General features: G+C 37.6%; 1 protein-coding gene across 9 annotated transcripts in view; it reads right to left on the reverse strand.

The window, feature by feature from the left end:
- The window catches only part of CCDC146 (coiled-coil domain containing 146), a 125,636-nt gene that overhangs the window by 83,018 nt on the left and 14,784 nt on the right, over positions 1–27,834 (reverse strand). For all 9 annotated transcript variants that reach the window (XM_072759889.1, XM_026006094.2, XM_026006092.2 and 6 more), the window contains exon 2: positions 16,911–17,080. In XM_072759889.1, the coding sequence (XP_072615990.1) occupies positions 16,911–16,963 (53 nt within the window). In that variant the 5' untranslated portion in view covers positions 16,964–17,080. The remainder of the gene's footprint in view (positions 1–16,910; positions 17,081–27,834) is intronic.

Below are 27,834 nucleotides of genomic sequence, written 5' to 3' on the forward strand. Positions count from 1 at the left end.
ATGCTCATGGATTGGAAGAATTAATATTGTGAAATGTCAATGCTACCCAGGGCAATTTACACATTCAATGCAATCCCTATCAAAATCCCATGGATTTTCTTCAGAGAGTTGGAACAAATCATCTTAAGATTTGTGTGGAATCAGAAAAGATCCCAAATAGCCAGGGGAATATTGAAAAAGAAAACCAGAGCCGAGGGCATCACAATGCCGGATTTCAGGTTGTACTACAAATCTGTGATCATCAAGACAGTGTGGTACTGGCACAAAAACAGACACATAGATCAATGGAACAGAATAGAGAACCCAGAAATGGGCCCTCAACTCTATGGTCAACTAATATTTGACAAAGCAAGAAAGACTATCCACTGGAAAAAGGACAGTCTCTTCAATAAATGGTGCTGGGAAAATTGGACAGCCACGTGCAGAAGAATGAAACTAGACCACTCTCTTACACCAGACACAAAGATAAACTCAAAATGGATGAAAGATGTAAATGTGAGACAAGAATCCATCAAAATCCTAGAGGAGAACACAGGCAACACCCTTTTTGAACTTGGCCACAGCAACTTCTTGCAAGATACATCTATGAAGGCAAGGGAGACAAAAGTAAAAATGAATTATTGGGACTTCATCAAGATAAAAAGCTTCTGCACAGCAAAATAAACAGTCAACAGTACTAAAAGACAACCTACAGAATGGGAGCAGATATTTGCAAATGACTATCAGATAAAGGGCTAGGATCCAAGACCTATAAAGACCTTGTTAAACTCAACAGCAAAGAAATAAACAATCCAATCATGAAATGGGCAAAAGACATGAACAGAATTTTCACTGAGGAAGACATAGACATGGCCAACAAGCACATGAGAAAATGCTCCGCATCACTGGCCATTAGGGAAATACAAATCAAAACCACAGTGAGATACCACCTCACACCAGTGAGAATGGGAAAAACTAACAAGACAGGAAACATCAAATGTTGGAGGGGATGTAGAGAAAGCAGAACCCTCTTGCACTGTTGGTGGGAATGTGAACTGGTGCAGCCACTCTGGAAAACTGTGTGGAGGTTCCTCAAAGAGTTAAAAATAGATCTGCACTATGAGTATTATGCAAGTCAATTGGAGGACAAACATTATATGGTCTCATTCATGTGAGGAATATAAAAAATAATGAAAGGGAATAAAGGGGAAAGGAGAGAAAATGAGTGCGAAATATCAGTGAGGGTGGCAGCACATGAGAGACTCCTAACTCTGGGAAACGAACAAGGGGTAGTGGAAGGGAGGTGGGCGGGGGGGTTGGGGTGACTGGGTGATGGGCACTGAGGGAGGCACTTGATGGGATGAGCACTGGGTGTTATGCTATATGTTGGCAAATTGAACTCCAATAAAAAAAAAGAAAAAATTTTTTTCCAAAAGTTATCCCAGTTAGCAGTAATCGGAATCTTGTATTTTTAAGACTTCAAAGTGAAAATAGCTAGAAAATGCATTAGAATAGCTATAAATGAATCTCACTGGCAATTTTCACTTAATGTTGGGTCCAGCTGGAAATGTGTGTAGTCCTCTATATATGGGCAGGTTCCCCTAGTGGTGTAGACACACGCATCAACACACAGGCATACACGTATGATACACACGCAGGCTTCTGTGTGCTATCTGTAACACATGCTGTAATACACAAGGAAACCTACCAATCCAAATAAAATAGCTATGCAGCTCATATAGTCAAAAGTCAATACAACAGAATCAACATGGGCCAATAGCTAGCTTATTTGAATAATGCTATTTAAAACAGGCTGCCTTAAAAGAGCTTCAGACTGCTTTCTTTAAATCCCCGATAACAAATTCTGTGCTATTGGTGCTGCTGTTATTCCTTGAAATGCCCCCTCCTCACTGCCTCTCTTCTCCTCCACAACCCCATAGCATGGCTCCTTCTACTTTGCTCCTTCTTCTCCTTGACGACCTCTCTGTCAGGTCAGCAGCCTACTGTTGCCATGTCCATATTTAATTCTGCCTCTGCAATTTTGCTTACCTAAAGTCCCAGAGGTAAACCATAATTAAAACCATGATCTAGCTAACTCGTGATCAGCATCTTCTTAGACACAACACAGTATCTCAAAAAGATCTGTATTATTTTATTAGTGATTTTCAGAAGGAAACTTACACTACACTTCTGAGGATATAAACTCTTCTTTTGAAATTCCACCTCCAAAAATCATATTTAGCCTTTTTGTCTAAATAAGACCATAAATAAAGGCCATAAATAGCCTTTTTGTCTTAGTCTTTTAAAATAGCTGATATTACACTTATATTTATATTTCAATATGAATATGTATCATTTGCCAAATATGTGTATAACATGATGCTATATGCTTATCAGAGTATTTTGGATATGATCTTTTCCAAATAACTATAAAAACTCTCAAAATCTGAGTTTAATCTCTAGCATTCAAGGTTTTCTTAAGTAAGTAAGGATGATACTATTTAAGATGAATTGGTTCTCTATTACAAAAGACCTCATACAAAGGTTCAGCTTATTTGGGACCATATAGAATCTAAAATTTGTTCAGTTTCTGCCTCTGGAAACTGGCTTTCTCATCTTCTGTAAGAATCAAATCAAATAGTTCGTGCTTACGTTTTGAAAGTTTATCAAAGAAAGGTTCGCAAAACTACTTGCTTACATTTATGTTCATTCAGTAACGGTAGTATCACATTTTTTTCCAGTTAATTAAGTCGCCTGTTTTAATTTTATTTAGAGATTCTTGCTTCTGAATAGTAATAATGACAAGCAGCTGTCACTTGCTGAGTGCCAGTCATGTGCTGGACACTTCCCTTGGGGCATTTCCAATGTTCTCTCTGCTGTGATTAATGCTGCAATAGGGAGGTAATGTTTTACACTCATTAAAGTCTCCCCTGAAAAACAAACATACGAACCTCTGTTCCCTGCAAATTGTTCATGATGTGTGGACCGTTACCCACTTTCAGCTTTCCTGGCTTTCTGGGTATATTTCTCATGAAATGGGCTAATTTTCTATGAAAGATAGTTTATGATGATTCCATGATAAAGTGCACACAGAAGCAAATCTCAGTATTACCCCTCCATGGGTTTTCTGCGTGAATTTTTTTTAAGATTTTATTTATTTATTCATGAGAGACACAGAGAGAGAGAGGGAGAGAGAGAGGCAGAGACACAGGCAGAGGGAGAAGCAGGCTCTGCCTGACGTGGGCCTTGATCCTGTGACCCCGGGGTCACGACCTGGGCTGCAGGTGGCGCTAAACCGCTGAGCCACCTGGGCTGCCCTCTGCGTGAATTTTGAAAGTGGAAAATGGGGATCCCTGGGTGGCGCAGCGGTTTGGCGCCTGCCTTTGGCCCAGGGCGCGATCCTGGAGACCGGGGATCGAATCCCACATCAGGCTCCTGGTGCATGGAGCCAGCTTCTCCCTCTGCCTGTGTCTCTGCCTCTCTCTCTCTCTCTGTGACTATCATAAGTAAATAAAAATTAAAAAAAAAAAAAAAAGAAAGTGGAAAATGATTCCAATAAAATCTCAATTTAAGGTGAGGCCTATATTTTTGTATTTTGCAAAACAAATTACATAATATTCTGCGGACAGGAGATATTTTAAAGATTAATACATTTTCAAGTGTTTTAATGTCCCTACTTAACCTAGTAGTTAAAAATTATTTTCTTCCTGCAGCTAAGTCAGAATTTATAACAACTCTGACAGAAAAGGCCAAACAAGTGTTCTATGCTCTCCAAACACTATTTTACTTCCATGGTTACGTGGCACAATTCACTGATGAAAACCTTCTGCTTAAGTGCAAAGCACTTTGTAAGTTCTTTAGAAGCCAAAACATTTATCATGTAAATGCCAAAATCTTTATTTTTTGTTTGTTATATAAAATAATTATTCAAAAATGTAAACATCACTTATAAATGAATGGTGTTAGCAACGGCGACTTTTTAATTCTTATATTCAGGTAAAAATTTTGTCTTCATCTGATCAAGTCAATGATTGCACATCTAGAGAGGCCACGGGTACCACGGGTAGCTATGCAAAATAGACAAGAAGACTGATGCTTGTCTGATGAGCATGGAGTTGGCGTTTAACGTGCAGAACTGCTAGGGTGGCGAAGGTTCCATAGACTATTCTGTGAATGTCCATGGAAGCGGGTCGGAAGAACCAGGAGAGTGTGTGATGCGTGAAACGCTGTTCACCTAGAATATAGTTCTGCTTTCATTCTATATTTTGGGGCTTCACCTTAAGTTTCACTTGAAGAAGAGGTTTTGTTTTCAAATATATTTGAAAAAAAAATCATTGCCTCCCCACTGCATATCCCTTCGGGGGCTCAGCCAGCGAAAATAAAACTATAATAGATGCATGATCATTCTAACTTGGTATGATCTTTCTAACTTAGACTTTTAAGTGGACTTGATGTGGTTAAACACATTCAGAAACTTGGAAGAAATGTCCCCCTCTTTGAGTTGGCTTTGTAAAATGGTGATTCAGGAGTGTGATTTTTTTTTTTTTTTTTGGTGGAAGGCTTTCCTAATTACAATGTTGGTTCATTCTTTTGAAAATGGCATGGCTACACACACAATGATAAGCTAAACAAAGAGTTTCCAGGGAATATCAAGACGAATAGCATAGGCTTCCTGCTTTCAAAGTTCCTAAAGCTACCAAAATTTAGTTTAAAAAACAGGAGAGAAAATAGTAAATGGCATAAGGTACAAACACCATGCAGGGAATTGATAGTAGAAACAGGGATCTCAGGGCACCTGGGTGGCTCAGTGGATGAGCACCTGCCTTCGGCCCAGGGCGTAATCCTGGGGTCCTGGATTGAGTCCCACATGGGGCTCCCTGCATGGAGCCTGCTTCTCCCTTGGCCTATGTCTCTGTCTCTGTGTCTCTCATGAATAAATAAATAAAATCTTTTTTTAAAAAAAAAACAACAATAAATATTTTTTAAAAAAACAAACAGGGATCTCACTTTGTCAGGAAGTGGAATGCTTCAAGAAAAAGGGAGGATTTGAGCTGTCTTTAAACAATGAGTAGAGCACTGAAGCTCAGAAATGTGAAGGAGAGCACTTCTGAGATGGGTATAGGAGGAGCAAAGGCATCGGCGGGTGGCAAATGGGGCACTAGTTAGGAAAACAATATTGTGTCTAATTTGGCTGGAGCCTGGGGTCTCTGTCCAGGGACAGTACCAAAAAGAGAGACTGTAAAGGGATTTGCCTGTTAGGTCAAAGAGGTGTGACAATCTCAGGCAAGAAAACCTAAGAGAAGGAAAATGTCAAGTCAAAGTACCTACTATCTGCCCTGCCAACTACTCACGGATTGCTCGGCTCTGTGTCTGGGTCCGTGAGGTGATAGTGGGATCCTGGGTGGGAAGGAAAATTGGAAGGAACTCTGAAGACTGTCTTACAAAATAATGAAAAAGCCAAAGATGTCAAGGAGAGGATGGGTAGAGATACAGAGGGGGGAAAAACAGCTCGGGGACAGGAAAACGGTTTCTGGAAGAGTGTTTAAAGAGGTGCTAAAAGGCGTGTGGGAGAGGCATCTGCTGTGAATTTTAGGGAGTTTTGCTGCATGATGTGCTGTGGAACTCCATCCTCTGTTCCTGAAGGAACAGTCATGTAATCAAACTGCTTTCCAAGGCTTTCTGGAGGCAGATCTGTGTTTCCTTTTGGCTGTGCTGAGATGGATTTTAAGGTGAGAGAGAGAGTTCAGTTTTATTGGGCTCACAAACTATCTGTACAGAGCATGGGGCTCCCTCCACCCCCATGGTGGTGCTGATGGAGACAGGAGATGTGAAGGAGAGGGCACAGGGCACCTTCCACTCTGTATGCTTCACCTCTGCACCCACCACACCCACATCTGTTTACAGACTGGGGTGCTGTGTAAGATTTCTACTGGAAAAAGGTGATGAAAGCGGTTTAAAAACAGAGTGAAAACCACCATGGTAGACACTGAGGTACCCATGAAGGGATAATACGCTGAGAAATGTACTGTTCACTACTCTGCTCTGGCCGATCAGAGATTTTCTTCCCAAGCCATTAAGATTTAAGATATTTTGAGCCTGTCCATGCTCAGATATAGTCTTTTGTAGACAGCAAAATCTGTCTTTTTAATCTGAAGCTTGATGGCAGGTAAGCCTTGCACCCCTTACTTCATATCTCGGATGCACCCTGGTGTCCCTGTTTGCCCCCTGTTGGGTATGCATGGACTGGGAATACAGTAAAGAACTTTTGCCTCAGAAGATATTGGACTTGGCATTAGGTTCTAAGCTTGCTGCTGGCATTTCCTTTCTGTTTGCCCTTACGTCAACATAAATGCTGGATGTGACAAAGGTTAAAATACGATGACTCGAACTATCAATGTACTAGGAGAAAATACAGGAAACAAATTTATGATCTCAGAGTAACAAAGGTCTTCTTACAGTATGACACAGAATCTGAAGCCATAAAAGAAAAGCACAATAAAAAAACGAATTTCCACATAAAGAAAACCACCTTAAGGAAACTCAAAAGAAATCCAACAAACTGAGAGACTTTTGCAATGCATATTATACACAAAGGCCTACTTTCCTAAATGTATAAGGAATTTCTATAGATCTATAAGAAAAAAAAACTACACAATAGAAAAATGGAAAAAAGGATGTGAACAGAACTCGTACAAAAAGAAGTACAAATGGGTCTTTGTATTAACCATAAGGGTTTCCTGAAGCTGATGCTTTAACGTCTACTCTATATGCCTATGCTGGCCAGATACACCTTATTCTAGACAACCTGATAAGGTACCTGAGTCACGTCGCCTTAGCCTCCTGCCTCCCTCATCCTCCCCCTTCCCAGCCTTGATAGGAGTCTTCCTCCTGGAGGTACACTTCTCAAATGCAAACCAACCATTCCAGAGTCCATGCTCTCAACTCTCTCCTTATTAGGCTGTCACAGTCAGGCCACTACACTTACCCCCATCACCCCAGAGCCAAGTACCAAATAACCAGGGACAGTCCCTATGCCCCAGAGCTCACTGAACTTAATCCTACTCACCAATCCCAAGCCTGTCCTATCCTGCTTCACTCATTCCTTCCCAAGAAAGTCACAATAAAGGCTCTTGCCCAGTCCCTCCCTCTCCCTCTCTACCTCCTGAGTTCCCAGTGCTTCTTCAGGTTGCTCATCATGGCAAGGCATGCCCCTTTTCCTTCAGAACTGTGAGTAACAGACTATCATTTCTACTATCATTTCAACATCTATCTCTTAATCTGTTTGCCTTCCTATACAGGACATTTTGTCTATAAACATATGAAAAGAAGCTCTGCTCCATGCATTTGAAGGTAACTGTAAACCAAAACTATGATGAGGGACTCCTGGGTGGCCCAGCAGTTAAGCACCTGCCTTTGGCCCAGGGAGTGATCCTGGAGTCTCCGGGATTAAGCCCCACATCCCCGAGGGGAGCCTGCTTCTCCCTCTGCCTATATCTCTGCCTCTCTCTCTCTCTGTCTCTCATGAGTAAATAAATAAAATCTTAAAAAAAAAAAAGAAAACTATGATGAGATAACATTTTCCTTTCAGCAGAGTGACAAAGGTCAAAAAGTTAGACAGCGCACAGTGCTGGTAGGAGTAAAGTCACATTCATTTATTGTCCCTGGGAACATAAATTATTACAGCCTCTATGGAGAGCACTTCAGCAATAACAGTGAAATGTCAGAATATGCAAATTCACAATATGGCCATTCTACTTACGGATATATACTCAAAAGAATTGAAAGTGAGGATCTTGAAGAGATATTTGTATACTCTGTTCATGGCAACATTATTCAAAGTAGCCAACAGGTGGAAATCACCCAAGTGTCCATAGACAGAAGAATGGATGAACAAAATGTGGTGTATACACACAATGGAATATTATTCAGTCTTAAAATGGAAAGAAATCCTGTTACATCATACAATATGGAAGGAACAACACCAGTTTGAACTGCGTGGATCCACTTACACATGGATTTTTTTCCCCGATAGACACAATACAGTACTATAAATGTATTTTTTCTTCCTTTATGATTTTATTAATATCATTCTTTTTCTCTAGCTTACTATATTGTAATAATATAGTGTATAATACATATAACATGTGAAATATGTTCATCGACTATTTATATCATTAGTATGGCCAAGAGTAGGCTATTAGTAGTTAAGTTCTGTTGGGAAGGGTCAAAAGTTATGTGTGGACTTTCAACTGTGCAGGGAGATTGGCACCCATAAGCCCTGTGTTGCTCAAGGTCAATATATATTCAAATAGTTCTTGGGTTACTGAAGGTACTTTTTCACAAAATGGATGTTCTCTACTGAGAGCCACAAGCTTTCAAAAGTCAACTTACTTTCACTCTCAAGAACTTTCTCAAAGGAAAAAATAATACTATTAAGTATTTCTTCCTAATCCTTATTTTTAAGAGCAACATCTGTTCACAGTGACAATAAAAAAAAAAAAAGCATCTGAATTTAGGATTTTTTTTTTTTAAGTAGGCTCCATGCTCAGTGTGGAGCTCAACATGGGGCTTGAACTCACAACCCTGAGATCAAGAAGCAGAGGCTTAACTGACTGAGCCACCCAGGCACCCCTTTAGATTATTATTTTTAATATTTAATCAACTTGCTATAACAGTTTATCTAAAGAATCAATGAAAAGTACAGGAGTAATTAAAATTTTATTAAACATATAGTGAAAAATAACACAGGCACATGCATATACACAAACTAGCTCCTCATTATATCTATAAAATAATCAAAAAAGAGAAAGAGAAATTAAGGACAATTAACCACACTGAGCAAGGGACAGATGAGATGCTTGGGGATATGGGGTCACTATGGCATTGCCTTCTGGTTCCTAGCCCTGAGCCTAGCTTGTGCTCAATGCTCAGTAAAGATTTCAGAATGATTAAAGGAAGATAATCTCAGATAGAAACAGAGGAACTCTCTCTGTCCTTGATTTTCAAGTCTCTTCTGACTCCCACTTGCCACTGATCATATGTTCAGATAGCAGAGTTTTTCCGACAACACCCTGGATTCCTGGACAGAATCAATCTTCATGTTTTCCATTTTAAAAGTGCCAAATATAAGGATACCCTAACATGGAACTTTCTTTTCTCTTCCCCTGGACTCCTCTGCAGTATATGATTTTACTGATTGAATTTAGGGGCGCTAATCTACTTTGCAAAGTGGAATATGGCTTGTATTCTTATATTCCTAATATAAACCTTTAATCTTTGTAAATAAATATTAGCCATGTCAATGCCACCAATGTTTAAGTGCACTGCAAGCATGTCCCAAAGTCTTTCTCCATACTGGAGAGATTTTTAAATTTCCACCTTACTGTCAGAGTTAAAAAAGAGGAAAACACCAAAAATAAATAACTTAATGGGAAACATGGAACCTATCTGTATTGTTTAACAAATTATCAGTCTGTTTAAAGTTTCTTGACAGCCAAAAATATATCCTGAAAAATTATTCCCACAATGCTGGCTGATGTCTAAAAGGACAAGTGAAAACAGGCCAACAATAGCAACACTTGTAGAAAGATTTTAAGAAGAGATTTAATAGTTTTTTTTAATGCATGTCCTCTACATATAGCATATTAATGAAGTGTGATAACTAAGAAAAGGATCGGGAAGTTAAGGAGAAATATTTTAATAGAATATTAAATATTTATCTTTATTGCTTTTCTTTTAATACACAGTTTACTTATAAAGTCAGTTTGTTAAAATCCTAAAATAGTAGTGTTTAAATGTATCAATGTCAAGTGAAGAAATGACAGATGAAATGTGCACTAAGGGAGGAGCCAGGGTTCCTTGCCTGGCTCAGCACCTGCCCAGCTCAGGGCAAGTCTCAACCTTTCAGAACTTTAAGATAAAAATAGTATCTTAAAATTCCTATTCCTTATGGAATTGCTATGGGAATCAAATTACAGGCTTAAAACTACATAGACTGTAAGATCCTTGAGGATGAGGATCTTAAATGTTCATCTTTGTAACCAGTTACTTGACTAATTCAGGTATGAAAGAAATAGAAATAATTGTCATTCTTGAAAAAGATTTTAAGTTTCATTACAGATTAACCCAAGAAATTTATTAGTACCTAGAGGAGGTCAAACCTAGAAAATTAAGGAAGCTTTTGTAGCACCAGAAAATCACCAATATTTTCAGTAACTAATCAAAAATTTGTATTAAAAATTCCTAAAATTATTTAATCTGTTACCAGCCTTAGGAGAATGATATGTGTAAAGAATAAGAAAGTATCTTTTGAATATGTGGATATCCCAGTAAAAGTAAGAAATTAAGTAAATGATGGCAACATCTTTTTATAAACACACAGTGGTAGAAGGTGCTGTTAAATATAGATAAAACCAACTTGCAATCCTTTCAGAAAGCAATCTGAATACCGGTGAGAACCTTTTATGTCTATATATCCAGCCCAAGGACATCTCTGGGAAACTCAAGATCCACATATTGGGCATTCCTCTCAGACCTGATACTTCTTCTGGATTCTCTGTCCCAGAGAATGGGATTAGGATACCATAATCTGGCCACTTTCCCAAATCAGAAATCCATGCATCAGTTCACACTCTTTTCTCTTCCTCACTCCCCTCCTCTCTGTCCATTCAGATGCTAAGTCCAGTGTTTTCTATTTCCTTAATATCTCTCCTATATGTATTCTATCCCTTTTCCTATTGCCACTGCCATGGTTCAGTCTCTCCTTACATCTTATCTTGATACCAAAATGGCATTCTAATTGGTAATATGGCAGGAATGGAACAGAGACAAATTCAATAGGTATTTAAGAGATAGAATACAGGACAAACATTAAGTTTAGGAGAAGAATAATGAATTTAGTTCTGATCATGTTTAGCTTGCGGTACTTTAGGATCATCTGGCAAAAATATTCCCAGTACATGCATGTATGGGTATGGTCAAAGCTTAAGGACAGAGAAATAGGTTCATAGTAGACATAGTGAATATGGCTGAAATAGACCCTCTTGTGTCCTACTCCTCCAAAAAGCTTTTTCCAGATCATCCCATTCCCAGTCATTGTTTCTTCCACTCAATTCTGATAACTTTGATTGTACATTCCAGGTCCACAATTATATGTTGCCTTTTGTTGATATTTAATATTTCAAGTTTCTTTTCCCCAAATTAAGCTTCTATATAATAGTAACTTTTTATATGCTTTATGCCTATGAATGCCTATGCTGTCTGGCACTATGCAAGCATACAGGAGGCACTCAAAACAAAGAAGGAGCTGGGGGGATAAATTTGATTTTAGTGACTTTAATAATAACTATAATAAATATCTCCTAGCATAGAGTTTGGCACATAGTGGGCATTGAATTAATATCTGTTAAATGGATTAAGATCTAAAGTTTCCCATTATTCTTCAAAAACTTCTTGATATCTCAATTGATTCCAAATCTGACATGCAACTAAAACTTGGACATGAATATATTTATTACATATTTTGTAAGAAGTCCAACTGTTGATAGTCTTGTTTCAGTTAAAAGGTCACATATCAGCAAGCTTAGTCCCTCTTCATCTACTCACCCACAATACTTGAACACCCCCACACTCTGCTTTTACAGAATTTCGTATTCTATATTGACATACATTCCTACTTCCTTAGTGTTTCCCTCCAGTGTTCACATTGGCCCCTCATACCTCCAAATGTTCTTGTGCTACCTTTTCTCTTTACAGGTCAAAGACTTAGCTATGCTTGGCACAAGAATTATTTTCAGGAAATGAAGAGAAGGAAGGTTCTTGTTGAAAAACAAAAAGCCAAAAAGGCAACTTAATTTCATGTTTTGACTTTGACTCTTGGCATTAAAAACAAGAATGGCTTTATGGCTTCCAAGTCTTGGAAAACTTCAACATCTGACACACTGACTTTTGACACCTGACGTCACACTTACAAATCAGTGGTACTTTACATAACTATGTACAGACAGAAATAGAAACCCTAACTTGGGGAATACCATGAAAGCTATAACTTATGTTAATCCTGGATGTACAAACAGCAGCTAGTATGATGCTTTGAACAGAGACATACGCAAACTATTTGTTGAAAAAATGATTTTTTATGCTAAATATTTACTGCTTGTCTCTGTGCAAGGTCTTGAGCCAGGTGCTGTATAAGATACAAATAAAATAACACTTGCCACTGTATTGGACAACAAGAGTTATGTATGGCCCATAGAGTGTGTTGTTGGTATAATCTTTTTGGAAAGCTACTTGAAGTTATCTACTAAAGCTGAATATAAACCCAGACTATGACCTAGTAACCCCACTCTTAGGTATACACCCAAAAGAAATGAATTCATAAGTATAAGGCATGCATAAGAATGATCATAGAACTTTATTCATAATCATCCAAAACAGGAAACAACCCCAATCTCTAAACAGAATAGGAAGGATAAGCACATTATGGCATATTTACAAATAAGAACACTATATAGCAGTAAAAAAGAATGAACTACTGCCACACTCAATGCTATGATCAATTTCAAAGACGTAATGGGAGCAAAAGAAGCCAGGCACAAAAAAGCACAGACTATGTGATTCCATGTCTGTGATATCTAAGAAGACGCAAAACTAATGGGTAGTGATAAATCAGAATAGTGGTTAACTTTGGTGGTAGCAATGACTAGGAAGGGTCTCAAGGGACACCCCGGGTTGCAGGAAACATATTTTGATCTGAGTGGGAATATATGGCAGGAGTGGAAAACAGATAAATTTAAGAGATATTGGAAGAAGATATTTAACTCTCAAACTGACAAAGAGAAGAATTAGGATTGGGAGAAGAATGATGAATTTGGTTCTGAATGTGTTGGGTTATAGGACTATGTGAACATTCACTCAACTGTACACTGAGTATTTGTAAGCACCACTGTATATATGTTATATGATAACAAAAAATTTTTTTTGATAACAAAAAAATTTAAAAAAAAATAAAATAGAACACCAACAAGTTTTCAATAAGACAATAAAAATCTAGCCTCAGGCCTGAGCGTCAGGCCTCACAGGTGGACAGTGATGGTAGAGTTGGGGAGCAGACGTGCAGCATTAATCCATACAGTCTATTGCTGGAAGCCATGTGGCTTAGTTCCTAAGTACCACTTGGAACATTCATCCCAGTGTGAATCAACACAGTGTAGTTCCTGCCCTGTTAGGTCTTACTGATTTATATAGTCCCAGTGTCAGTGGGGAATTCTAAATTTTCCATGCAAAATATTATATGAGGAGAAGATATTCCATAAATATCTGTTAATGACCTAGTAACATGTGACGGGTGGAGCCTACAAATGCTCCAACAGTTGAGAGGTTGTAGGGAACATTGGCAAAATTTCTCTAAGGGCATGGGAATTAAGCCAGACTCTAAAAGATTAGGAACAGATGCAGGGGTTACAAAGTATGGCCTATACAGGTATTTGATTTGATTTCTTTGGGTGTGAATAGCACAGTCTTTCAGGAGGCAATGTGACTAGAAGTATTTCTGGACAGCCATAATCTTGCATCATAGTTTGTGAATATGTGCCAGTTCCCTAGGCTTCTGAGTGTGGGAGAGTCCCTGTGATGGAGTGCACCATAAACAGAAGATCAGGAGAATCTAAGTGAATTATTAGCTTGCACACGTGGTTTGGGCCCAAATCACACAGTGCTATGAATACCATACTGAGCATATTCTGCAGGCAATGTTTTTTTTTTTTTTAAGATTTTTTTACTTATTTATTTATTCCTAGACACACACACACACACACACACACACACACACACACACACACAGAAAGAGAGAGAGAGAGAGAGGCAGAGGGAGAAGCAGGCTCCATGCAGGAAGCTCGATGCGGGACTCGATCCCGGTTCCACTCGGTCCCAGTTCCTCAGGATCATACCCCGGGTGTGCAGGCAGTGCTAAACCACTGCGCCACCGGGGCTGCCCTCTGCAGGCAATGTTTTTTTTGTTTTTGTTTTTTAAGATTTATTTATTTATGATAGACACAGAGAGACAGAGAGAGGCAGAGACACAGGAGGAGAGAGAAGCAGGCTCCATGCCGGGAGCCCGACTGGAATTCGATCCCTGGACTCCAGGATCGCGCCCTGGGTCAAAGGCAGGCGCTAAACCGCTGAGCCACCCAGGGATACCCTGCATGCAATGTTAAATGAGACCGTGCCATTTGTATTTTGGTAATGTGGGCCAATTGTGTGACTAGCATTAATAATAATACATGCTGTAAGCAGCTTCTGGTTCTTTCAATGTGATGCCAAGCATCTGGACTTTTGAAAGTGGATTTCTGACTGCTTTCTTTCAGTTGCCATCTGAACTCTTGCTATTCTGCAGATACAGCTTCTGTTTAGATAAGCAAAGGAGGGAAGCTCATATAAAGTAGGTCAAAAATTTTGTTACGACTCATAAATCTTAGACAAATGCTGAAAGAATTAGCAAATAAAGCTATAGATGCCAACAGGAGCAATTTCAGTGGTGTTTCTTATGGAAATAAAGTTATTTGATGCTGATAATCATTCTGCAAGATTTTGCTGTCTTGAGGAACAGCTGTCATGCAGTGAAATTACTGATTTAATTAGTAATGTAATTTTACGCTACTCAGAAGTGTAGATAAGACAGTTCTTTGACACTAGTCTAAGGTATCAACCTTATCAGGGGCTAGTCATCCCCAATGTTTAATAACTATAATTTATGCATACATGTGTATTGAGAGATTCTTGAGATATTTAATAAATTGTTACACTGAACATCAGTATGCAGAAGTTGTCCTAAGAGCTCCTTTGACTTTACAAGACAAACCTTCCATGCTTCATTATCTGTGCCTTAAAAAACTTGACTATAGTTTTTATTATTAGCATAACCTTTAGTAGAAATGAATTCCAGTATAGCCTTATTTTTTATTTGATAGAATTGTTAAGGGTAGTGGTATAAAAATAGAAATTCTATTGCAAAAAGTTAGATATATGATGGATTTTAGCAGAAACAGAGAGTCCTTAAAAATATTAAGACTAGAGATGTGAATTCATGGTTTTAAGGATATAAATATAGATAAAGAAATAGCTATAAACTTGTGGGTAAATATATTCATGCATCTGTTGCCTAGCTCTGTCTTCTGAGAGGACTTAGAAGCAGTGACAGACCAGTAGCTACCAGCATACCCAGCACTGAGATCTAAGTTTGCAAATATATCATTCTCCACTAAAAGGAACCAGGGATCCTTTGAGAAACTTTGAGAATTCCAAGGCTGGAGCAAAGAAAATGCAAGATGAATCTGGAACACATTCTTATGACAGAAATTAAAGAATTACACAAAGAATCATAGAGTCATGTAAAAAGGACAAGTGAGTCCTCTTGAAGAGATTTACAATGGCAAAATCAGGGAAAATTGAAACATCAAAACAAAAAATGACAGTCATGGATTATGACTCACTGAATGGAATAAGAACTTATAGGTCTAGATAGATAGATACATAGGAAAAAGGTAGATAGAAATAAAAGAAGAGAAAGTTCTGCCTTGCAGAAGCCAACTAATAAATGAAGATTGAATAATGGAATTAGACAATCATCATTTGGCAACCATAGTAATAAAAATTGATTTGGGCAAGTATCATCAAGAGATGTAAACCTAGTAGGTGAAAATTTTAGGAGGAATAGGATATTTAATCTCAGTCTCAGAGAATCTCCTCATAGGTCCTGATTAATTTCAGACAGAAAAATAATTTTACAAAGGAGAAACATTGTGAAAGTCAGCACTTTAATCAAGTGATCAAAATTAACAACACCAGTAACAGGACAAGTGGACATCTTGTGTTCCTGATATCCTGTTTCTATATAAAATAAAAATTCACAGTAGTGGCAGCAATTATTTCAAATCTTTACACCAACAAAATATTTGGGTGGGGATTTGGTTTTGCTTCTTGGTTTTGAATAAACTCTGATTTTGTTCTAAGAGTTTTTAAGCTTATTTTAATTTTTATTTTTTTAAAGATTTATTTATTTGAGAGAGAGAGAGCAGAGGAAGGGGCAGAGAGGGAAATGGAGAGAATCCCAAGCAGACTCCCTGCTGAAAGTAACCCAATGAGGGGCTTGATCCCATGACCCTGAGATCATGATCTGAGCCAAAATCAAAAGTGAGGTGCTCGACTGACTGAGCCATCCAGGCAATCCTAAGCTTATTTTTATTATGACCATCAACTTACTTAGAGATTTTATTCAGTTATATTTGCATAAAGTAAATAGTCCAGAATTCAGATGTTCTCTAAAACACTTTCTAAAGTATAGTTCTCAAGCATGATAAGGTAACAGTTGCATATGTAGTCAGTTATTATTTTAAAAAGAAACTCTCCTCATATATGAGCATTTCCTAAATGTTCACCTTTTTAAAAAATTATACAAGACAAAACTAGAACAAAAATCATATTTCCTTTTTTCTTCTCTGCTAGTTAAGAAGCAGTATATTTCGGTGCTCTACTGCTCTAGCTACATTTAGTTAGGTAAATGTACATTTTTCTATCATTGTATGTCAAGATCTTTTATCTTCATTTTATGGACGTAAATATAGTATATTCAATAATGAAAGAAATTTGCTCTTTTATATCATTTACTGACCTACAGAATGTACTTAATTGACCATATATATGTAAATATTTATTATGCTATAAAAGTATCAGAATCTACACCACTGTGTTAGTCCGAGATTGTATAAGACTTTGGAAGAGAAGGTGGGGACTATTTTATTTTAAAATGCTTCAAACTATGTATATTGCCTACAGGTTACATGTAATGAATCATTTTGATAATAACATTAGCTTCATCTGATTTTTAAGTAGATAATGACAGGTCTTAGTATAGTAATATGTAAAGAGAAACATACCTCATGTAGACAAATGAAAGCTGGAGTCGTAGATAAATCAACACACCGCTCATCTTGGATATTAATTGTGGGTGCTATAGCATAAATGGGGTCCTCTTGATCTTTTTCATCTTTTTCCTCTTCCTCTTCTTGTTCTGTGTCTGTTGTACTGTCTTCCATTTTTCACAATTCTAAAATAAAATGATACCATATCCAGCTTTAGGGAATCTTCAACTATAAAGTAAAATTAGTAGAAAATAATAAAAGCAAGCAAAAGTCAACTGGAGTAAGCTATTCTCCAATGAAATTTCAGATCAGTAAACTTAGCTATAAATTATTATAAAGTCTCCTTTGTTATAAAGATATTCTCCATTGTTACACTCAGTAATTCTTATTTATGTATTTATTTATTTACTCATTTATTTGACAGAGAGAGAAGGAGCACACATAAGCAGGGGGAACAGCAGGCATGGGGAACAGCAGGCATGGGGAGAGGGAGAAGCAGGCTCTCCAAAGAACAGGGAGCCCAAAATGGGGCACAATTCCAGGATTCTGGGATCATGACCGGATCCTGATATATACATCACACAATATACATGACCAAAGGCAGATACTTAACTAATTGAGCCACCCAGATGACCCAATAATCTTAATTTTAAAAAGCAAGCTATTGTTGCATTATTTGGAAAAAAGTGGCGTAACTAGAATGTAAGCTCCATGAGCGTAGAAACCTAATTTTGTTTACTGAGCATTATAGTTATCTTCAATTACTACTTATTGATTGGGTAAATAAATATAACTTTCACTCTTAAAATATAACACAAAATTAATTCAAAAATTTGGGGGGAAACTAAAAATCAACACCCTATGGTGGTGAACACTGCCTGAGGCATGCACCTGTGCACTAGCCCGATTGCTTAATTGCTCCATACCTGTATTCCTGCTATGACCACAACTCAGGCCTATGCTTGTATATACTGCCTTGCCCCTCGCCTATATCTGCTGCCATGTACATGCTTAGTTATCTTATCAGACTTCACTTATAAAACATAAGCTCAAGAATAAGATTAAGGATATCAAGATGGTGACTAGCATTAAACCAAGCTCAAGCCCTTCTGAGAGCAGGTCCTTGTATGACTGCACAAGTCACGTAGCCAGCTTATGTACTGCCCATTGATTTGCTCACATATTCAAGTGGATCCAGAGCAACCTCTAAAAGGACCTGTCTTGGCCTGCAAGGTCTCTCCTGGCCCATTTTGGTGGCATTGGGATAGTTGCTCTTCTAAGAGAGCTAGTAAGAAGACTCCATTGCATTTTTTTAAAAATGCCAATTTAATCATTTGCTCTTTGATTTCTGACACATGTGAATCTGCACTTAACAGAAGAGTATACTTGCACTTTTCTCTTGCCAGAGAAGATAACTCCAACTGTCATAAATTTAAGGTCCAGATCTTCTGTTGAACATGTATCATCTCTCATGTCTATCTCATCAGATTAGCTGCTCCTTGATGATGGGAATCCTCATTCTTTTAATAGGGAACGCATGATCTGTAATATGAATCTGGAAGGCATGGTAGGCTCTGGCTCCTAAATTTATTAGTCAGGTGGCCATAGTCATGCCATTTATTCATTAAGTTTCTTTTCTTCCTCTCTAAAATGGGAGTCACAGCAACTAATTTTTGTTTCATAAAAAGTATACACAAATTAAATATGATAATACCTGTGGACTTTCGGCTTCCATTCTGCTATCTCTAATTTTCTACCACAGACATAAATTATACATACACTTGTTTTCCAATTCTTGCTACAAAAATACTTCATAGGTGGTAGCATGTACTTCCATCAGAAGGCACTAAATGTCTGATTGTCTTTCTTTTTCTTTGTTTTTTTTTCTTTTTTTGTCTTTTTTCTTTTTTTTTCTTTCGCTTCATTTGGTTGTCTTTCTTTTTGTGATAGTAATAGCTACTGAGATCGTTTGGATTCCCACTCCTTTAATACATGTATATTTTTTTCAGTGCCATAAAGCAGTGTTTTAAAAGAACCTGTTGTGGGGCAGCTGGGTGGCTCAGTGGGTTAAGCATCTGCCTACATCTCAGGTCACTATCCCAGGGTCCTGGGATTGAGCCCCGCATCAGGCTCCTTGTTCTACAGGGAGCCTGCTTCTCTCTCTCTCTCTCTCCCTCTGCCGCTCCCCCTGCTTGTGCTCTTGTTCTCTGTGTCAAATAAATATATAAAATCTTTAAAAAATATAATAAAATAAAAGAATCTGTTGTTATTAAGGCATCATAATACTTCAATTTTACCAATTACATGTTTGTTGTTTAAATCTTTAAGGAGCTAAAAAGGTTTGATTACATATCTACATTTGTTTGTGTTTATAAGCTAAAATATGTAGGTTCAACCATTTCATGGGTGAAAAATGTTAATGACTATCCCAGCAAAATATATCCTTCAGAACATTAGATCATACCTGTTAATTTTAGCTTTTCCTTTAAGAAATATTTCAAATATAAACAAAAATAACAGAATGGTATAGTCAATCCTCCAGTGTCCATTAACTAGCTTCAACAAATAATAATTCATGAACAATTTTGTTTTATCTAAACCTTTCTACTTACGCCTCTGCTCTCCCCATAATTTTGAAGCAAAACCCAGACACGGAGATTTAATAATATACCCTAAAGAACTCTATAATACTGTACAGAGATAACCCTCATGTCATTGCACACCTGCACAACACTCCTTTATGTGGCTATGCCACAGGCTATTCAAACAATCCCCAAATTATAAACATGTGGAATGTTTCCAGTTTTCTGCTATCACAGTTTTGCAAAGTATAGTACATATATTTCTTTAAAAATTTTTTTTCAAGGCTCTTGGAATTTTTATAATCAGGATGACATTAACTTTCAAAACTTAATTTCAGGCAATCTTCTCAAAGCCCCGCACTTTACCTAGGGCACTGCACTTGCCCAGTGCAGCTTACCCAGGCAACAAAAGAAGGTCACTATGCTGAATTTGTACAAATTCCTCAGTCTGGGGAAGTTTTCAGCCTGTATTATCATGAAAACATTTCAAATACTTTAAATCAGGTAAAACATTATCCAGAGGGAAGCAACAAAAAGACACTATAACAGAGTTCTGATAGATATTATCAGACAAACTTTGCCCTTTAGAAAAGAAAGGGAGAGTGAGTAGGAAAGTTAGAAAATACAATTGGACAAATACAAAAGTCTCAAGTGAATGTAAACCTAGAACACTAACTAATCTAAATAACGGGTTGGAAAGGGCTTAAATAGATAGCAAAATTAACAGATTAAATGCATATTCAAGGATCCATTAATGTGGGATTGCAAAGCCTATTAATATCACCATGCTGCAGGTAATATGATTGACAGCTATAAATAAAAAAATAGAATAAAATATAGTTTCAATCTACATGATATAAACAAGGAAATATTTATAAAACATCTAAATTCCTAGTGTAGGAAGAACAACCCAGCTATCAAGTATAGTCATTCTAGAGATGTGTATTCCCATGATACCTAAATCAAGTAAGCAAATATATACTGAGTTGTTTTATGAAGAGCAATAATTTACAAAGAGCCAAGCAATTTACAATATAAAGAGAAATCAAGGCAGGGAATAACTAGCTTTATATCATACAATGTAAGGTAAAATAAACCTAAATAAAAAGCAATGTTGTCCTACCAACATTGAGATAAGCCTTTAAAAGCAGCATGTAGCCTGGAATTTAGATTTTAATCTATAGGAATTGGAAGCCATTACTTTTTTTGCTTTGTTTTTGTTTTTTGTTTTTGTTTTTGTTTTGGTTCGGTTTTTTGGATTGAGGAGTTATCTGAGCTTGTAAAGGTGTTAGTGACAATGAAAGGAATGTTTTGGAAAGGGTGTGAATTTGAAGGCAAGGAGACAATTTAGTGGCTGTGAATCAGATCCCTCTGCTAGGGACAGGAGATAGATTCTTTGGTGAGCAAAACCAGACCAGGTGTCTGGCCTCAGGGGTGCTCACAGACTGGTAAGCAAGATAGAAATTAATCAGAGAATTACAGAGATAAATGTAAAAATAAATATAACTGAAACAGGTGCTATGAAAGCATGGACCACAGAGGCAGGGTTACCATGCACTGCACATTTCCAGTAGGCACAATTACCACGGCAAATGCTGCAGTGCAGCAGCTTGATGGGAAGGTTAGAAACTGAGAACCTGAGCAGAGGCAGTTCTGTGAGTCAGTACTCCATGCTGTAGGAGTCCAAAGAAGAGAAGACATGGTTTTATGAGGCTTTCTAGAAGGGAGAGGACATGTACTGAGGTTTAACACAGAAAAGCAAAAGGCTAGTGAAGGAGAAAGACAGGTAAATATGAGCTTTAGTCCTATTCCATAAGAACACTGAACGTCTCTATTATTCACACTTTGTCTCAGGCTTAAAAGATAAAGCCAAAATAGGAAGCTTCACAAAGAATAATGAAGCAATAAACATTGCAGAGTATGCCTTGTGTTGTAAGACAAACCACTACTTCCTCTTCTCTAGAGCCAAAGAAGTGATCATCATTTTGTGTTTTGATTTTGTACTCTTAAGGAAATTTTTCTTGACAGTTACAAGGAGCACATGCAAAAACCAAATAGTCCACGCACCAGAGAATGGGGCAGAATACACAAATGATGGTGATTTTTTGAAGATAAAGGGCCATGCTTGCTTCAAGAAATATGTGGCAGGAAACCACGCTGCCTTTTGATATTACTTGCCACCAAACTAGCACAAGTTTTGCTCATCTTAGAATAGAGAGTATGATGAAAAGTAAAAAATGATATAGTCCTACACTGAACCTGAGCATTCTTTTTCATAAGTTAGCTCCTCTATCTGCCCTGGAAACATGATCACGTGCTCCCTCCCACAGCAGCCCATTGCTATAGGTGAGTTATGAGACTATGTCTCCAGTTAACTCAGAGTTGGACTTGTTGGACGAAGGGAAACATTTGGGACAATTATTTTGTTTGTTTGTTTCAGTTTCCTGTACTTACCAAAAAAATGTCAGAATGAGGTTACAAAAATTATGGTATATATAGTTATATGACAAGTGTCTTTTGGTCCTGTCAGTGTATCTCTGATTATATGCATATTCTTTTTTAGAGATGAGATTAAAAGTCAACATTGAAAGCCCTTCCTAAAAGGCCCCTGGTCCACATATCACAGGCTCAGAATATTGGGCACTGGATCCCACATGCAGATCCACTTCATCCAACAACATCATCACCTGATACTACCAACTCCAGAGCCCTAAATGCAACAGATACAATCACTGCATTTATTCATGTGTAGATCTTTAATTAATGTACGATTACATAATACCCATTGTTATTATACAAAGACACGGTTAGGGGTTAGAGTTGAAACATTTTTTTAAAGATATGGATGCAGACTTCAGGTCCTGTTTTTAAGAAGTGGGGGTAGATAAGCTTTGTCATTCAAAGACCTAACAAATCAAACCACAACTTCTTTCTGTTCCTAAAAAAACAAGGAAAGAAAGAAAATTAAAAAAAACACTCTCAAAAAAATAAAAGAAACTTGCAAAAAAAAAAAAAAACAATCTGGGACAAAAAAAAACCCAACTTACTTCAGTAAGTACAGATAAAATTTGCCTCATAACTGAAGGGTTAAAGTAAAACGTGGGTTAAAAACATACGTACATATATAGACATAAAAGAGAACTCTTGAGAGGAAGCTCCAAGTGCATATCTAGCCTTTAAAGTAAATGTTCACAGTATTAGTTAAATCTTAAAAATAAATAAATAAATAAATCTTAAATTATATGCATGTGTAACTAATGTTCATTGCCCATGATCGCAGAGAACCAGTGTTCTCAGATAAGCTCCCTCCTTGGGAGGGAAGGAAGCTAAGAGAGCTCTAGTCCTTCTCCCAATTCATTTCACTGTCTTTTTGCCTCCCTTTGCATGCTACCCGACAACCCCAAACACAGACCCAAGGAAAGATATTCACCTTCTCTTTAAAACTAATTCTTTTTCCTTTTCCTCAGAAACCCACACCGTCAAAATAAGCTCCATATTACTCATTTCTGAGTGGGTATAACATATAGGGTCATGATGGGAAGGACCATCCACGTGAAAGACTTCAGAGAATCAGACACGATTCTCGTCTCTAACATAGGCTCCTGGTTGCCCTCATGAGCAGCTGGGAACTCCTGCCCAGTGGTGGTTCACCTGTGCACTTAGTAATAACAACACGTAGATAGCCCTTCACAGTTTAAACAGAGTTTCCTTCATATGATTTCATTTTATTCTTGTAACAGCCATGTTCATAATTATTATTATCTCTATTTTACAGACAAGGAAATGGAAGGTCAGAGAATATAAATGATGTACCCAGGATCACACAGCAATAAGTGGGCAGTACTTATTCTAATTCATGTCCACTGGCTCCAAATCCCTTACCCTTATGTACCATCTAAGGACTCTTGCCATGGCCTTGATAAAGCCCTTTGAGCTTAGCCTCCAGTAACGGAAAGCAGAATCAAGGATATAGCAGGCTAAAGGAATTTGACTTCTGTCATGGCAAAGGTGCAAAGCTACAACCCCTTTAGCAAAGAGCAGGCCAATACAATGTAAATCAATTAAAGACAACTTAATTCTTGTAGAGCAGTGATTATTAGGCAGTGCTGGAGGTGGTTAAGACTGAGCTGTGCAAAACAATGGGCTATAGAACTTGTTGCTATAGTTACAAACCAAAGGAAAGCTTTCGCACGCAAAGTGTGGCAAGAAACACTGGTCTCATATCCGCAATAATTTACAGTCATTCTGCAAGTCCAGTCAGGCTTCAGAAATTCAAAGGATGCCTGAGAGGCCCTATCAGTTCCCTTGATGGTTACCGAATAATTTGTAGTGAGCAGAAACAGTTCCAAATCCTGTGGGAGGTTTGGAACGCTCAAGTAGGTCTGAAGCTGTCTTCCAGAAGGTCTGTGAAGCAGAGACTCTATATGTTTGTGTGCAATCTAGAATCTTCACATTGCAGGCCATTCCTTACTTATGCTACAAAAATGTGCATGTTTTTCAAATTCTACTGTTAACTTTGCTTAAATTTAAAAAAAAACATACCTGAAAGCACATTCATAACATTACAATGCTAGTTTAATTGTCCTGTCAAATTAGGCCATTGCCTTGCAAACCTGCTTTTCAATTTACTCCTTTCCTCTTCCCCATATGCTAGTCAGTAGGAACTGTGATTCTAGATTGGTCTGGCTTCTTAGCAAAGAACTTCATGAAGCTATTGCTGCTTCCCATCTGCAACAGCCCCCGGATCTCCCTTATTTCTCCCGTTATTTCATCTAAGCCTGGGATTAGTGGCTTTAACTTAGTCTACCAGCATGACAGCATGGGGTAATGGAAATGAATACTTTGAAGTTCCATTCAAGCTTGAATCTCATTGCTCCCCTTCCCGTGTGACCTTGGACAAGATATTCAACCTCTAAGTGGCTATCTTCTCAACTGCAAGATGATTTAAGGGTTGTTATGAAGATTAAATGGAACAAAATCTCAGCCCAGCCCCAGCATGTAGTCCTCAATAAATGTTAGCTCCCTCCCACCACGGTCTGGTTCTTTTGCTTTCATGTGTAATACGCCTTAAATGATTTTGACAGGGATCAAATAAACAGATGTCAGCCTGTGACTGGATCAAATAATTTAGGGATCTCTAGGTTGGGTCTTCTCTAGCATGAATTTGTCCCAGAATATTTCCTTAGGATTTCGTGTGTGAGAGTCCTGGTAAGCCTAACCTTCAACGCCCACTATCAGATGTTTTAATCTAGGAACAGAAAGACTCTGGAGGATATTGGGTGCTGCAAAATATTTGTATTTGCAAAGTATTTGGGTCCTTGAAAGAATATGTGTCAACTCTTAGGGCAGGGCCAGCTTTAGACAATAAGTAGGCAAAGTTCCTTATGCCATGGCTAGAAATTTCATAGCCTCCTCTTTTCATTGCATAACTACTTCCTGTTCTCAGGCTTCCCCTGGCCCTACACAGATCTCCACTTCGGTCTTCCTTCCCTTGGGCAGTATCTCTTACTCAATTTCTTTCCTTCCTCTAAAAGTAAAAGGTTCTTACATTCATTATAGGGTTAGAAGAATATTTACCGAGCCAATTTTCCTACTTTACATTGGAAGAGGAAGTTAAAAAACAAAACAAAACAAAAAAACCCACCCATAACCTCTCTCTGAGCCAGGGAGCAAGGAGAGTTGCCATGGGCCCCTGTGGCATTCTGTCTGCCCAGGACAAGGTTCAGGAAACGAAATCGTGGAACTCAGACATTCAAGAACCTCAGAGAGAGGACGTGCCTCTTCTCCCAGGAGAGAGGTGGGGCAAGTGGCAAGGCTCCATACCATCACCGATCCTACCCTTGCATGCAATGAAGCAGTAGGCAGGGAAGGCCCAAGACGGTTCAAAGTGACATGGGAGACACACTGAAGTAGAGATGACAGTGCTACATCCCAGGCGCCCTTGACGTTGTGATGAAAGACACAGCTTCAGGAAGCTCTGTGCCCCCACGCAATTGAGAGAACCAGATGGGAATGCAAAATTCTCAGAAGACACCAACAAGGAGAGCCAAGTGTGAGACCCAGGTGAACGCATATCTCAAGAGAGGTCGGCGGGGTCAAACAGCAACCACTGGCCGACAACCATCCTGATACCATAATGCTACCTAATAACACTGCACTTGGGTGTCAACATTTAAGAGGAAGAGAGAAAAAGATGAATTAAGTGGGGTTCTTTAGTCAGTTTTATGGAAATACAATTTGTGTCATAAAACTCTCAATCTTAAGAATACAATTTGATGAGATTTTACAAACATTGACAGTTGTGTCATCACTGCCACAAACAAACCCATTGTTCTCCAAGTTTCCTTTGGGTGCCTTTACACTCAGTGCCCATGGCTATCCCCCTGCCTGCCAGCCCAGGCACCTGGTAACATCTAGTTTTGTTTTTTCCAGTAACTTATATAAATAGAATCATAGATTTTTCTGGCTCCTATAATTTAGCATAAGGTTTCTGAGGTTCATCCACATTGCCATGGACATCAATATTTCATTCCTTTTATTGCTGAGTAGTATCACACTGTACAAATACATCACAATTTATTTGCAGATTTACCTGCTGATAGACATTTGATTCATTACTCGTGTTTGGCTATTATGAATAAACTTGCTATAAATATTTGAGTATAAGTCTTCATGTGAAGGATTTCATGTATGGTTTTATTTTTCGGGTAAATATCTAGGAATGGAATTACTGGGTCATATGATAAGTATATGTCAAATTCTATAAAAACCGTCAAATTATTTTCCAAAATGGCTGCACCCTTTTATATTCACACCAGGAACAAGTGGACACCAAGGTTCCCACTGATCCATATCCTTGTACACTTGATACTGTCAGTATTTTTATTTTTTGCCATCCTGGTAGGTGTATAGTGGCATCTAATTTTAATTTTTAATTTGTAGTTCTAATTTGCATTTCCATAAGGACTTAATGTTAAACATATTTTTATGAGCTTACATGTCACTTATATATCTCCTAAGATGAAGTGTCTATTTTCTATTGTTTGCCCAGTAAAAAAATCAGGTTCTTTTGCTTCCTATTAATGTTGTGAGCACTCTGTGTATTTGGAATATAAATCCCTTATTAATCTGTTTTGTAGATATTTTCTCTCAATCTCTCCTAATCTTTTCATTTTCTTAGCACTGTCTTTTTGAAGGGCATTTTTTTTTTAATTTTGAGGAAATCCAATTTATCATATTTTTCTTTTATGGTTCACTTTTTTTGTATCTTAAGATATCTTTGCCAAACTCAAGGTCACAAGATTTTCCCTTATGTTTTCTTCTAGAACTTTAGAGTTTTAGCTCTTCTACTTGCATCTTTTATCTCTTTCAAGTCTTGTGTATGCTGTGAAATAAGGGTTGATGTTCTTTGGGGAGAGGGGCACATTAATATCTAGTTGTTCAGCACCATTTGTTAGGAAAAGCATCCTCTTCCCAATGAATGACTATGGCACCTTTTCAAAAATCAATTAACCAAATATTTCAAAAATCAATTAACCAAATATTTCAAAAACCAATTCAAAAATCAATTAACCAAATATGTGTAGGTCTATTTCTATGTTCTCTATTCTGTCCCATTGATTTATGTCTATTCTTATACCATACAATATTGTATTGATTATCGTAGTTCTGCAGTAAGTCTTAAAATGAGATACTGTAAATCCTCAAAGTTACTTTTCAAAATTGTTTTGGCTATACTATGTATTTTTATTTCCATAAAAAAGAATTAGAAGCAATTTGTCAATTCCTATTTTTAAAAAAGCCTGTGCAATTTTGACTGAACAATGAATAAATACATTAGTGTGGGGTGATATGCCATCTTAATGTTGAGTTTTATCTTTCATGAATATGATTTTTCTCCCTAGCTATTTAGGTCATCTTCAGTTTCTCTCAGCAATATCTTATGGCTTTTAGAAGATAGGTCTTGTATATGCTTGTTTAAATTTATCCCTAAGTATGTCACATTTTGTATGTTATCATAAATGATACTATTTTTAAATTTCAACCTCCAAATACCATTGTTAGTCCTTAGAAATAAAATTGGTTTTTGTTATTGACCTTGTATCTTGTACCTGGTGAAACATTTTTATTAAGTAGCTTTGCACAATATTCCTTCGAATTTTCTACTTATCTGAACATGCTATCTGCAAATAAACACAAACTGACTTCTTCCTTTCCAATGTAGATTCCTTTTATTCTTTTTATTGTTTTATTACGCTATGTGGAACCTCCAGTACAATGCAGAACAAAAGTGGTAAGAGTGAACATTCTATCTTTGTTCCACATCTTAATGGGGAAAGCATTCAATCTTTTATAGT

Source organism: Vulpes vulpes, chromosome 5 (genome assembly GCF_048418805.1).
Source record: "Vulpes vulpes isolate BD-2025 chromosome 5, VulVul3, whole genome shotgun sequence".
Classification (NCBI taxonomy): domain Eukaryota; kingdom Metazoa; phylum Chordata; class Mammalia; order Carnivora; family Canidae; genus Vulpes; species Vulpes vulpes.